The following is a 14,540-nucleotide window of genomic DNA, read 5'->3' as shown; positions in this document are numbered from 1 at the left end:
GCGGCCTGGCGATGGTCGCGATTACATCAGGCTTGAGTCGAGACCCTTGTGGTAGGGTCTCGTCCACCGCAAGCCCCAGTGAACTTCCTGCTCTAATAGAGTAGGAAGTTCACTACTGACATCACGCGTGATGTTAGTAGGGCCGCCCACAAATGGCAGGCGTTCCTTCGTTTGTGCAGCCACCCCCCCCGTCCCGCCTACAAAACAGGGCAAGCTGTCAATCAACATCGACAGCCGCCACGTTTTACTTGCGAGCCCCGAGCGAGTGAAGTTCTCACTCACTCCGGAACTCGCATGTGCGCACTGCCCGGCCACCGACCCGCTTGCGAGCGCTATGTGCTCGAGAGCGGGTCAGAATCAGGCCCTTAGTTCTGAAATAGTTATTTTCTGTTATCTTTAAATATTACATAGCGATTCTCTGCACCAATCAAATGAGAGCAATACCTTTGCTTGGTTGTCAATATTTGAAATGTTGGAAACTGCATCTGTACTCATTATATGCTTGTATATATGTAAATATAAATATGCAGAGTTCTGAAGAATAAGTATATTATTTGTCTATTTACAAGTAAAATATTCCCCGTAAAAACAGGAAGTATTTCATTTATGAATATACATCACTGTGTTATTCCCCTTTTGAAACATACTTGTAGATTGCAAGCTCCTGGGCTAAACTCTTGTGTAATTCTTCCATTTCTTTATTCTGCTGTTGTTGCAGCTGGACTGAAATATTAATCTCTCTCCTCCTGTCTTCCAGCTCCTGCAGCTGTTCCTGGGAAAGAGATGGTTTTGGCATATTAGATCCTAGCAGAGCTGATCTGGTATAGTGTGTTTGTGTGAGAACTAATGTGCTGGCACCTGATGGAATAGGCTATATGAGTAGGTGATACATGGGCACCCGCACTTCCTGTGTTATTTGAGCTGCACCCCAATTTTGGCTGCCAAAACAAGTGGTGGATGTGCAGATGGGATAAAAGGAAAAGCCTCAGATCTATGGCCATGAGTTTGTTACTGTGTTATAAATAGACTGTTCCCTCCCTGAGTAGTGGAGCCAGAGGCAATAGTGCCAACAGTGAGAGTGACACATTGAAAAGTTTTTTTTTTCCTCTGCTTCATAACACTGGACATCCCATACGCAAAAAAGTATTATTCACTATGCTGAGATATTAGTAACAGCTTGGGGTATTTTTACTAAACAGGGGGTCTTCCAAGCTGCTGATTTTTGCATTTTGAATAGACAACCGCAGCAATATAGATGCTGAATCAGGCTGGTTTTGCATTTATTGCTATTGCCATTTTAAATCCAGCAGTCAAAGTCGCTGGATTTAGTATATTTATTTTACTAAACACAGGGGTTTTAGATTATTTTTGGCTTAGAAAACCAGGTGTTTAGTAGATACCCATTGACAATCAAAGCAGGACTACTTATATGTTTATAGTTGTTTATAGTCTATTGTGTAATTTCTATATTTTCTGTCCAATTTAATTTATTTAAATGGTTAAACAGATTAATTTATTGAATTATAACTAATATGAAATATGACCTCTTAGAGAACCCTAGTTATGGAGTCTGTTATGCAGAATACATTGGTTTTAAGGATTTATTTCTATTTTTTGTAATTGATCTTTTGGACCACTAAGCTTAAAATATGAAAAATGACTCTTACAAAATCTGTTTATCCACAATTCATCTGCATACCCTTCCTTCTTCTTATATTATTTAGCAGTGCTCCTTGGTGCCAGTAGGAAAGGCACTATTTGGTACTGACTCCAGCGCTGCTCCTCTGAGAATGCAAAAGGGGGTTGTAACCAGGGCCGGATTAAGGTTTGAGGGGGCCCTGGGGCAACAACTTTGTGGGGGCCCCTATCAATATAATTGTATATATTTATATATACACACACATACTGTATACATGCACATACACCACACATATTTATATACTTATATTGTGTATACATTCACACAGAAAAACACATATAAACACCACACATGCATGTGTCACACATACATTACACGCATTACACACAAACATACTTACACACACACTTACCTTGCACCATCTGCACTGCATATTGTGGATGAGGAGGGGACTTGGCAGGAAGGCACCATATTATTAAGCTCCACCCCCCTCGCAGATTTGGCCGCGATTCGCGGGTCAATCGGAAAAGGGCGGAGCCAAATGACACAATTGTAATGGAATTACATCATACTTGCTCCGCCCCCAGCCGATTGACCTGCGAATCGCGGCATTTTGCCGCACGGTGGGCGGGGCTTAATAACGGTGACTGCTCTTGTGCAGCTGCTGCTGTGTGTGGGCCCCTTAGGTGTGGGGACCCCGGGACGACCGCCCCTGTCGCCCCCCCCCTTATAATCCGGCCCTGGTTGTAACATGCACAGTATGGGCCTGATTCTGAGTCGCTCACAGCAACTTCTATTCACGGTCACCCATCTGTGAGTTTATGCAAATGCTGCTACAAACTTCTTCTCTTATGTACATCCATGTGGCTGAATTGCAAGGACTGAGACTCCCACCTTCTGCATCTGTGCACGCTGATTGGCGCATTCAGATACACCACCATCAGTAGCACTATCGAAACGGAATGGGTATGATTCCCGTCAGCGGCAGGCCGACATCAGCAGAGTTCCGAGCAGCGGAAGCCCGACAGCGCTGGAAATCCCGATCGTGGATAGGTGAGTATCTACTAACCTAACCCCCCTAACCCTCCTTAGGGGTGCCTAACCCTAACTTCCCCCCCAAGTGCCTAACCCTAACCACCCCCTTCCCCGCTGCCTAACCCTAAGTCTAACCCGGGGGGGTGCCTAACCCTAAGTCCCCCCCGGGAGGGTGCCTAACCCTAAGTCCCCCCCGGGAGGGTGCCTAACCCTAAGTCCCCCCCGGGAGGGTGCCTAACCCTAAGTCCCCCCCGGGGGGGTGCCTAACCCTAAGTCCCCCCCGGGGGGGTGCCTAACCCTAAGTCCCCCCCCGGGGGGGTGCCTAACCCTAAGTCCCCCCCGGGAGGGTGCCTAACCCTAAGTCCCCCCCGGGAGGGTGCCTAACCCTAAGTCCCCCCCGGAGGGGTGCCTAACCCTAAGTCCCCCCCGGGGGGATGCCTAACCCTAACCCTCCCTCCCCCTAGCCTAACCCTAACCCTCCCGGGGGGGTGCCTAACCCTAAGTCCCCCCCGGGAGCCCTAAACCTAACCCTCCGCCCCCGCGGATGTCCGTTCGAGGCGCCCGGCATCGCTACGATTGGGATGCCGGGCGCCGGTCTCCCGGCGTCGGGGAAATGCGGGCGTCTACTTCTAGACGCCCGGCATTTCACCCTTGCCGGGATATGACAGTCGGGAAGCCGGCTGCTGGTATTTAGGCATCCCGATTGCTTCCCAACGAAACTTGCACCAGCCCTATGGCAGGTGCAGTTTCTCTGTCTGACCATGGCCTCCTATGTCTGTGTCTGTGAATATAGCCGCTTGCATTGACACGCCTGTGACGCTCCCATAATACACCCAATGAATGGACCATTTTTGCATGCACTAGTAGTCAAAGGTCAGGAATGTCCATCACTTTTTCACAACATTTCTGATACTGGGCGGGATGTATTAAGCATCGCATGCGCGATGCAGTACATCCTGCATCTCTTCAGTGGTTGATTGCCGTGGTATGTACCTAGAAATGCTCTCCCGATGAGAGCTGTCCTTTGCGATGCCCCTGGCTAGAGGGACTTCCGGGTTTAACTCCAGGGTTTAACTTTGGCGTCCTTCTGCGCATGCGCAGAAGGATGCGGGCCACAGTGGGTGATGTGAGGGATCTGATTTGATCCCTATCTGGGGGAGCGTCCCAATAAGAAGCCCATAGGCTTCTATTGGGTAAAGCCACCTGAAGATGGCGTTACCCACTAAGGCAAAGCATCGGGATGCATCACATTCTGGTGTTTAGTACATCTGGAAAATGCTGCACAACCACCCGAAAACTGCATTTTCGAGGGTTTTACTGCATTTTCCCCTTTAGCACATTCCGCCCATTGTCTGAATCGATTGCAAAACCCCCTGTTGTGCATACACTCCGTAGAACATGCACCTTGTAGGTTATCAGGAATCTTCTCGCATACACAGATGCAGAAAATCACCCAGCTACGTGAGCAACTACATTGTGTGCGACTTAGGATCAGGCCTTCTGTCTAGTATTTCAATTCCACTGTGATAATTTATTGAGATTTACAATCTTTATTAAAGTGGATCTAAATGACCAAAACAGCTCCACTGCGCACACCAACCCCCAAGCATAATCAGGTGAGCAGAGAGGAAATTGTATATTCATTGCATGCTGTGCCCCACCTCACACAGCGCTGGCTATTTACATTTTGTTATTCTTCTTTTTCACAACTTTGCATGACAACTTCCCAAATGACGGATCGCATAACCTTTTATATATTGTTTTGCGTCATATCTAGTCTCAAATGTAACTGCCTTCAAAGTGACATTGGCTGTACCCAAGCCAAAGGGCATTTTGTAATAATGGAAATACAGTACTTTCTTTGTCTAATTTAAATGGAATATGCTTCAAAAATAACAGATATGTTTATACATAATTGGAATGGCTGCATCCAGTAACCTAGCAATACATGATTTCCTGACTATCATGTAGATGCTCTTAAAAAAAAATGATGGATTGGCAAAAGTCCAATTCACCATATACTACCCAAAATGTTTTTGCTTAGTTCCACTTCTGCTCACTTAGGGAGAGATGTACTAAGCCTTGGAGAGTGATAAAGTATCAACCAATCAGCTCCTAACTGACATTTTTCGAACACAGCCTGTAAACTGACAGGAGCTGATTGGTTGGTACTTTATATCTCTCTACTTTATCACTCTCCAAGGCTTAGTACATCTCCTTTAAGTTCAACCAATACATGCATAGTTACTGGGTGCATGTTTATAGCTCATCATTTGGTTCTTAACCTCAGAAATGCGGTCAAACTCCCGAAAATGCAGTTTTCGGGGGTCTGACCGCATTTTTCATATGCATCAAGACTCTGAATGTGACATTCCGGGGCTTTGATGCAGTGGCCCAATAGAAGCCTGTGGGCTTCTATTCACAAAGCCCCACTGGGAGGGATCCAATCGGAACCCTCCCGGCGTGCCCCCCTCCACGCGGCAAGCACGTCCATCTGCGCAGAAGGACGCAAGAGGGATTCCTGGGTCATAGACCCGGAAGTCCCTCATTCGCAAAGGACAGCTGTTTCGAAGAGAGCTTTCCTTTGTGATTTTCTACATGCATACTGGCGTAATTAACATCGGCATACATGCGAATGGTAGCGGGATGCATTCCGCCCCTGGTGAGCTAAAGCACTGCACACTGCTCTGGTTAGACAAACTTTTAGCTCCAGGTTAAACTGCCAACCTCTGTTGTAGCTAGGGAGATTATTTTTCACAAGCTAAAACCAGCTATTATTAAACTGTTTTTACAGATATAGGGGTAGATTTACTAAAGGTTTTATAAATGAAAAGTGGTGGTGCTGTCTATCATTTTTTAGAATGCAATAGAGAAATCATATCATAGAATCTGTTATGGCAACCCTCTAGAATCTGTTATGCTATGGGCAACCCCTCTACTTTTCATTTTTAGATGCTTTAGTACATCTAATCCATAGTGTATATTGTAAGTTCTGTAGTATATTTGATTTAATTCACTAACAAATGTTTATTGAATATAACTATTTGACCTTTGATTTTAACTGTTAAGCTATACTCAGGGGCCTTGCTCCATTCTAATTCCAGATTCAGTCTGGAGCATCGGCCATCCCTATTTTGCCCAATACCTTCCCGCAATTTGCCACTTAAATTCATACCCTATGAAGCATCACTTTCTGGCCTCTCTCCCTCTTCATGAGAATCATTTGCTCTTGTAGGCTACATTTCTGCACTTGAAGTTGGTTGGCTTCTCTTTCCAGGGGCCTGCTTTCCTCTCTCAGCTTGAGTAACTCCTCTTTTGCTTTTTGTAGAGCTTGAGTCAAAGTTTCATTACGCTCCAACAGTTGCAGCAGTCTGGGTTCATAATGATCTTGCAGAGTCTTGTGTTGTTCATCAGTCTGGCTCTGAAGCTCTGCTGAAAGCCGTCTTCTTTCTTTCAGTTCACGTGAGACCCGTCTGCTTTGTGGAGCTCTAAGGCGCTGTTCTTCTCCATCTCGCTGCTGCGTAAAGGTAGCCTGGAGTTGCGTAAGCTCTTTGGTCAATCTGTTTGCAAGAGCCCCTAGCTCTTCCTGCTCTGTTGTTTTCTGCGCTAACTCCTGGCGACGATTTTCAAGTTGGTATTGACATGCTACACATTCCTTTGTTACCTGGAATAACCTACGGCGTATTACCCGTATCTCTTCCCTCAGAGAGTCTCTCTCTAATTCTGCACGAGTCCTCTGTCCATATGCCTGTATTATTTCTTCATGTGCCTGCTGTACAGCTTCCAAAGAAGGCTCCCGCAGCAAGGCCAATTCATGTATGAGCTCATCCCGTTCCCTTTCCAAGTCTTCCACAGCAGCAATACAAAACTGGAACCTTACTCCTATGTCTTCTAGGGACAAAAGTTCTCCAGTTCCTGGTGAAGAGGAACTGGACTCTGGAAGTGCCCTAGAAGAGAAAAAGAGAACAAATTTTAATCTCTGATACTTTACTGGATATAGTAATATACAAGATTCAAGTGCATGCTAAGTATTGCGCTGAATGTGTAACTACAGCAAGCTCATCCACTTACAAGAATTATATGCAGCCTTCCTGCTATGATGAGTGATGTGATAATAGAGAAAAAATTTCATTGTATTGCGCTAAACAGTGCAACATTTAAGTGACATTAATTGCATTATAGAAACGTTTTAACCGTTTTATTTTCCTACTATGCTATACCTAAAATAGTCTAGAGACACCCACAATGAATGGTGAGGGTCAAAAATAAAAATACTTGGAGGACCACTAGGTATTTCTGTTTTTATAGTTAAATATGTTTATATCAAGGTAGTAGTATGATGCAAACATGGCACTGTTCACAAATGATCCTCTAGAGCAGAGGTTCTCAAACTTGGTCCTCAGGACCCGACACGTGTCACGTTTTCCAGGTCAGTAAACAGGTGCACAGGTGTAGTCATTACTGTCTGACATATTTTAAAAGATCCACAGGTGGTTATAATTATTTCACTTTTGATTCTGTGAAGAGACCTGGAAAACATGCACTGTGTGGGGTCCTGAGGACCGAGTTTGAGAACCTGTGCTCTACAGTTTGTTCAGTATTTACTTTTTATTCTCCCATCTATACAGAATATTGTTTAAAAAATACAATATTCTTAGTAAATATATTACACTAAAGTATTTGTATTAGTTAACTCTCAACAGCAGACATCAGTCGGCACCATACTGTAGTAAGATGTTTTATGACTCCCGTCCATGTACCGCCTGAGGGTGAACAGCACCTTTACATTTGATGCTGCAAGACTAGAAGTACACTTGTATGTTATCATGTGTGTGTGTATGTATATATGTAATGTATATGTGTGTGTGTGTGTATATATATATATATATATATATATATATATAATGTGTGTGTGTATATATATATATATATATATATATATATATATATATATATATAATGTATGTATGTAGGGTTATTTGTAGCTGCACACATTACTACTATGGTGGTTAAGCATTTCTTTTTCTGTATTTTTTTTATGGATAAACTACTCTCTTGTACACACTGCTACTTTGAACTTTCCCTTGACCCTAAAACATAAAGTGAATCCCCAAACTGTGTAAGGATCTGTTCCAATGATTTAATCCATTTAGTTTTTTACTCCATTTATTCAGATTTCCCTTAGTTCACTTATTTTTAAACTCCCCTATTCCCTGTGCTGCTATGCCATGTGCAATCTCACACCTCAGCTGAGTGCTGCTACTTCATGTGAATTCATACCTCTGACTGCTTGTGCCATCTCATGTTGTTGCTGAATGTGAAAATCTACATCTCTCTCACCCATGCATTGCTATTCCATGTGGTATCTTGCCTCACTGCCCTTGTGCTGCTATCTTATGTGGAATCTTACCTCCCTTCTTGAGTGTTCTCCCCTTCCTCCTCTGGACTGGACATCTTATCTGCACATGCTGACTGTTCCGTTATTAATAAATGGTTTACAAGAGGCTGTGGGTTATGTCCCCCCTTCACAGAGTGGGCGAGACTCGCAGCTTGTCAACTTATGCTCTACATATAGCAAACAGAACTTGGGCCCTTGTGCTTAGCTGGGCACGCCTGAGATGACACTGCAGCTCTCTCCCTGGCAAAGCTATAGTATGCCAGGAGTTAATTTGTACACTGCCAGCAAGACTGGGATTGGCTAATCTATAAAGTCTGTTTGCTGCACCCAGTCAGGCCAGTGAAGTGTCTAGTATATGTATGATTGCCAGCTGCAATCTTATTTGATATAAACAGTGCTTTTTTAACAGAAAGGGAATTGAAGAAAAAAAAAATTGTGTCTAGTTTATAGTCTAAATTTAGCCCTCTAATGCCCAACCTTCCATTCCGCAGGGCAAAGATAACAAGAGTGGGAACATAACTTTGAGGTAATCTGCATCTCTCTATCAAAGATATTATTATAGTTTATTTGTTTTTTTCAATATTAATTTTTATTTACGATATAGAAGAAAAAAGTGATACAGAAGAAAAAAGGGAAGGGAAGTAGGGTAAGGGGGTACACACAAAAGATATCAAATAAACCATCTGTATACATTATAGAATAAAACAAGATCCAAATTTAGCATTCTCCAGCTTTTACAAATACATAAACCTAATAAAAGAAGAAAAATAAGAAAGAAAGGGACCGTTATAAGCTTTTGGACACCCAATATTCACTCCAACCAAACTAGCGGATATGGGGATTGGAAGCGGAGGATGATTATGGAACTCCAGCCACTTCAAACTCATAGTGGGATTGTATACGCATCTCAACAGCATCTATGGTGGGTACATATGGTGTGCGTCAGTGGCAGGCTAATAATAGTTTGGTGGATATAAGAATATATCCCATTATATAACTACCAGTAGGGGTAATAGCCCCACGAGATACATGAATCATAGCTATAACCAGGCACGGGTTAATGGGAATATGAATAACTGTGGAGATGAGAGCAAAAACCGACTTCATAGAGTAGAGATCATAGGGCAGGACAAAAAGATATGGACGAGGGACCCTACATGGCCACAACAAAGATTAGAATTAGAGGGCCATATGGTATGCAAAAGGGCCGGGGTTCGATATAAACGATGAAGGAGTTTATAAAAATGTTCACTATGAGAGATACATTTAGACAAACAGAAGCAAGTCTGGAACACACATTTCCAATCATCATATCAGAGAGAAGAAGCGAGGTCAGCCTCCTACTTCTTTAAAGAAGAAAATATTACAGGTGTCTGGGGATTTACCAGGTTTAAAAAGTTTTTCCCGTATGTAGTGGGGCAGTATAGAGACCTTGTGAGGGCTTTGTTTAATACTACACAACCAATGTCGTAGTTGAACAAATTTGTAAAAATCTTTATGTGACAAAGAATACTGTGTCTGAAGTTGGGAATACGAACCAAGGAGCCTTCCAATGTGACCTCGCTCAGAGAGGATATTCCCCGGACTATCCAAGAATGAAAGGACAGGTCAGGGATCAATTGCGCCAAGCCTGTCCATGAAAGCTCAGTTAAGGGCAGAGATACATCATCGGAAAGAGATAGAAATTCTAAAAAAGCCTTATGGGAGGCCTGTATCATCATCAGAATGAGAAATCGAATAGAGCTTGACAGTGGATGACAGCCGCAAAATGTCTGTCAAGGGAAAAGGGGATATCAGCCCACGTTCTAGGAGGACCCACGCCTTGGGACTATCCAATGCAAACCACTCTCCGAGCTGAGATAGTAGACTCGCTAGTTGGTAATAGTGTAGATCCGAAAACGCAAGACCGCCATCAGATTTTAAAAGTGACATCGTACGTCTGGCTAGTCTAGGTTTCTTGCCTCTCCAAATATATCTGAGAAAAACGGTATAGAACTTATTTAATAGATAATTGGGAACTAAAATGGAAATGGTTTTAAATAAATACAATATTTTAGGTAATATGACCATTTTTAAAGCAGCTTTACGCCCCATCCAAGAGACCTCTTGCATCATCCAATCAGATAACATAAGAGAGATCTTACTTAAGAGACGAAGGTAATTACAGGAGATCATTGATGAGAGTTTAGGGGAAAGTTGAATCCCTAAGTATTTAAAGCTTCTATCCTGCCATATGTATGAGTACGTAGTTCAGAGGGATTGTAGAAGTTACAGGGGAAGTTGATGGGAAAGGCCTCGGTTTTAGCACAATTCAATTTATAGTAAGATACCTTAGAGTACTCCTCTAAAACTGCGTGTAAATGAGGTAGAGAGGAAAGAGGGTCAGTGAGGGATAGGAGGACATCGTCCGCAAACAGACAGACTATGGACTATCCCGTACAGTACAGGACCTTGCATAGAGGATCTCGATCTAATAGATTTGGCTAGAGGCTCAATCGCCAAGGTAAATACAGAGTGGAAAGGGGGTAGCCTTGATGAGTACCATAAGTTATCCGAAAAGCGGGAGATAGCAGACCATTTATGAAGACTCTAGCTGATGGCTTAGAGTACAGTGCAAATATGGAGGTCAATGCTCTACCATTGATCCCGAATTTAAGGAGAACAGCATGAAGGTACCCCAATGGAGTCTATTAAATGCCTTCTCTAATAACAATAACAAAAGAGGATCATCCGAAGCGGAGAAGGCATCGATAATATCTATAACTCTCCTGGTATTATCAGGGGATTGTCTCCCTTGCACAAAGCCTACCTGGTCCCGATGTATAAGGGAGGGAAGAAGAGGGTTAAGTCTATTTGCGATGAGTTTAGCATAAATCTTTACATCAGTGTTGAGTAATGCTATAGGGTGATAGTTAGACAGAAGGCTGAGGTTTTTGCCAGGTTTTGGGAAAGCCACTATCCTAGCCTCTAACATCTCTCTGGGAAAGGAACCACAAGACGAGGCTTCATTAAAAACTTGAGCTAAAATCGGGGCCAAAGAGTCTTGAAAACATTTATAGAATTTATTTTTTTTAACCATCAGGGCCTGGAGCTTTGTCCATAGGAAAGCCAATGACTGCTACTATTTCCTCTACCGACCATGGACGATTAAGGGATTGTAAAGCATCCATATCTAAAGAAGTTAAATGAATGCTATGCAGAAAATTATCTATACCATCTACCGTTGGCTGAGGGACTGAGGAATCATTAGCCAGATTATATAGCTAGGAATAGTACTTGGCAAATGCATTGGCAATCCCCACTGGGTCTGAAATTTTTATACCCCTTGAATTAGTGGTTATTCTAAAACATTCTTTAGCTAGTTTCCCTCTAAATTTCCTAGCAAGCATTCCACCTACCCTATCTCTCTGGACATATAATTTCTGTTTTAGTTTGAAAAGGGTCCTATCAACTTCTTTCAAGGCCAAGACATTCCATTCTTCCCTTACTATAAGAAGGGGACGGTAAAGTTTATTGTTAGACAGGGATGCTTTATGTTTAGTTTCTAGATCAGCTAGTTGTAATTCCAACTCCGCCTAACGAAGTCGGGCTGCTGTCTGGATAGCTGTTCTTCGGACAACGGTTTTAATGCACACCAGAAGGTGAACACCAACGTATCTTCCACTAAATTGGTCTCGAGATACATAGACCGGGACTGAGAAATAGATTGCCTTGTATCCTGGCCTAAGAGTAGATAATCACCCAAATGCCATGGGCTAGGAGGAGTTCTCGAGGAGTTGAAATTCCAATGCAAATGAAGGGCCGAGTGAGCAGACCACATAATTTGTTGTAGGGTCCACTTGTCAGAGAGAGCTAGGTCAATCCACGAGTATGAGTGATGCACATGGGAGAAGAAGGTAAAATCTCTCACTGAGGGATTCTTGGCCCTCCAAATATAATACTCTAGTAAAATGCGTCTAAATGACTGAGAGTGGCCATGCAAAGGGCGGGCCCGGAGGGTGGATTTGGGCATAGACTTATCTATATTGGGGTCAAGGAACATATTAAAGTCCCCCAGAATGAGAGGTAAGCCTTTACAGAAAGAACGAAAGGCATTGCAAAATCGCCTGGTGAAGGTAATCTGTTTCGAATTCGGAGCATATACTGTCGCTAAGGTCACAGGGGTATCCTCTAATTTACCAACAAGAATGAGGTACTGACCTTCCTGGTCCATCACCTGCCTATCTAAGGTAAACTCACATGAAGCAGACAAAAGTATAGCAACACCAGCTTTTTTGCAAGGGCCATTTGACATATAACATTGTGGGAATTTGCGGTCAGAGAATTGGGGGGATCGGAGAACGTGCGTTTCCTGCAAAGCAACAATATGTGCACTAGCTTTAGAAAAATAGCGTAAGGCTAGTCTCCTTTTGTTAGGGGAATTTAGGCCCTTCACATTTAAAGATAAAACATTAACGATTAGGGATCCAAGAGATATATGAGAAAATAGAGCATACAGATATTTTAAAATTAAAGGCAATCCATGTGTGCTGACTGAATTGGGGAGGGTATAACATGGAAAATAGTACATAATCACAATCGAACTACCAGGAAAAAAGGGAATAGGGGTGGAAACAAATGAAAGAAAGAAAAAAAGAATAGTAAAGAAGAGAAAGGAAGGACTTAAAGAAAGAGAAAAATAGTCCCAGAGCAGGGCTACAAGTGGCCACCTCCGAAGGTAGCACATATGGGTATGTGAAGGCATTGGAAACCCTCATCACTCCAATAGAATAACAAATATAAAAGGAGTATTCACACACCAGCCGCCCATTCCGCGATGCCAATGCAATAATCCAAACAGTCTGGAGTGCTCACCAGTAGTATAGAGAGTAGAGATTAGCTACAACTAAACAATGAAAATCGCATTTTGAGATGGCGGGTACGCGAATCAAACTAATAGAGAATATGTGAACATCGTGTATAACCAATACACTTAAAACAATGACATATATAAAATGCGAAACATAACTTAAACAGATATTGACTAAGGACAGTCACTGAACTCCCCAGAACTGACCAATAGGATACGATTATCTATTAATAAACACTATAATAAACAGCGAGAGTAGCATTAGATTGAAAACTGAAAGACGGACACTCTAGTGAACAACAATTTAGCTTCGTGAAGATACACAACACATGGCCATGAGGGGAGTCAGTAAGTATCTAACATACATTATGCATTATGTAAAATATCAAGAAGAACAGCCCACAGTAGACCATTCCTGGGCTAGTCAGGGACTACCAGGTATCTTTTAAAAAATGTCCTCCATGTTACAGGACACCAGAAGCGGATCGCCATCAGCAAGAGTGGAGACCACTGTCGTATAGCCATTTCATCTGATCAGTAGCTTAGTCGGGAATCCCCAGCAATAAGGGATGTTAGCTTTCTGGAGAGCCCTAGTAACTGAGAGGAAGGATCTGCGAAGAGCAAGTGTAGCTGATGAAAGGTCACCGAAAATCTGAACATCTCCCAATATCGGGGAGAAAGTATCCGAAGATCTAGCCGCACAGAGGATTGATTCTTTAACATGAAAGTAGTGGAGGCGTATCAATGTGTCCCTCGAGAATCCTGCCCCTGGCCTTAGGTAGGCAGTGTATGCGATCCAGGAGGAGATCGGAGATAGAAGCTGTGGGGAGCAGTTTCATAAAGATATCGGTGACATATTGCGTAAGATCGGACTGGGAGACTGATTCAGGAATACCATGGACTTTGATATTGTTGTGCCTCAATCGATCCTCTAAATCACCCACTTTGCTCTGTAGTGTGGTGACCTCGGCCTGGAGTTCCTCATGTATATTGATGAGGTCATTATAGGATTTAACACTCTCCTCAAGTTTATTTTCAAGGTGGTCCATGCGATGACCTAAATCATCGACCGATTGTTGACAGGTTTGAACTCTGATGAGATATCCGTTTTAAAAGGGGCCAAGTGCTGCTTCATAGAGCCCAGGGTAAGGGGAGCATCATCACTCAGGTTATCTTGTGGAATGGGACTCACTGATTTGGGATCCTGTGTCAGAGCGGATGCATTAGGCCGTTTGTTTCCAGTATCCAACATAATGTCACTTTTGGAAGTAGTAGCAGGTGAGGTATGTTTGAAGAAGCTTAATGGAGGGACCACAGCTGGGTTTCTCTGCCGTTGAGGCGGCATTGTATTGCCCGAGATAAATGGCAATGGAGGTCACCGAAGTAATAGAATAGCAAAGATTACAGAGCTAATACGATAAAGCAATAAGTGGAGATGTGATGCTGCTTGATATGTCACGATGAATCACATTAAAAGGGAGTGACAGAGGTGTAAAGGTCATAGGGATCATCACAGAATTCAGCTAGGAGGGTGTAAGTGTGAGTAATAGATATTTTGGCCAATGTCCCGTCAGTTAGACCAAGGTAGGTAACAGCGTTCCCAGAATAGAGAAGGGGTA

At 43.1% G+C, this 14,540-nt stretch overlaps 1 protein-coding gene and 1 pseudogene across 1 annotated transcript in view; both read right to left on the bottom strand.

Moving 5' to 3' along the window:
• Positions 1-8,246, bottom strand: part of SYNC (syncoilin, intermediate filament protein) — a 40,112-nt gene extending 31,866 nt beyond the window's left edge. Inside the window, exons 1-3 of the mRNA XM_088451214.1 lie at positions 8,085-8,246; positions 5,850-6,621; positions 648-772 (exon numbers count right to left, since the gene is read on the bottom strand). Of these exons, the coding sequence (XP_088307340.1) occupies positions 648-772; positions 5,850-6,621; positions 8,085-8,128 (941 nt within the window). The 5' untranslated portion in view covers positions 8,129-8,246. The remainder of the gene's footprint in view (positions 1-647; positions 773-5,849; positions 6,622-8,084) is intronic.
• A 543-nt stretch (positions 8,247-8,789) lies between these two features.
• LOC148500871 (BRCA1-associated RING domain protein 1-like) overlaps positions 8,790-14,540 on the bottom strand; it is a 70,746-nt pseudogene continuing 64,995 nt past the window's right edge.

Source organism: Taudactylus pleione, unplaced genomic scaffold (assembly GCF_031769625.1).
Source record: "Taudactylus pleione unplaced genomic scaffold, aTauple2 ptg000541l, whole genome shotgun sequence".
Lineage (NCBI taxonomy): Eukaryota > Metazoa > Chordata > Amphibia > Anura > Myobatrachidae > Taudactylus > Taudactylus pleione.
This window is presented reverse-complemented; position numbering and strand designations above follow the sequence as displayed.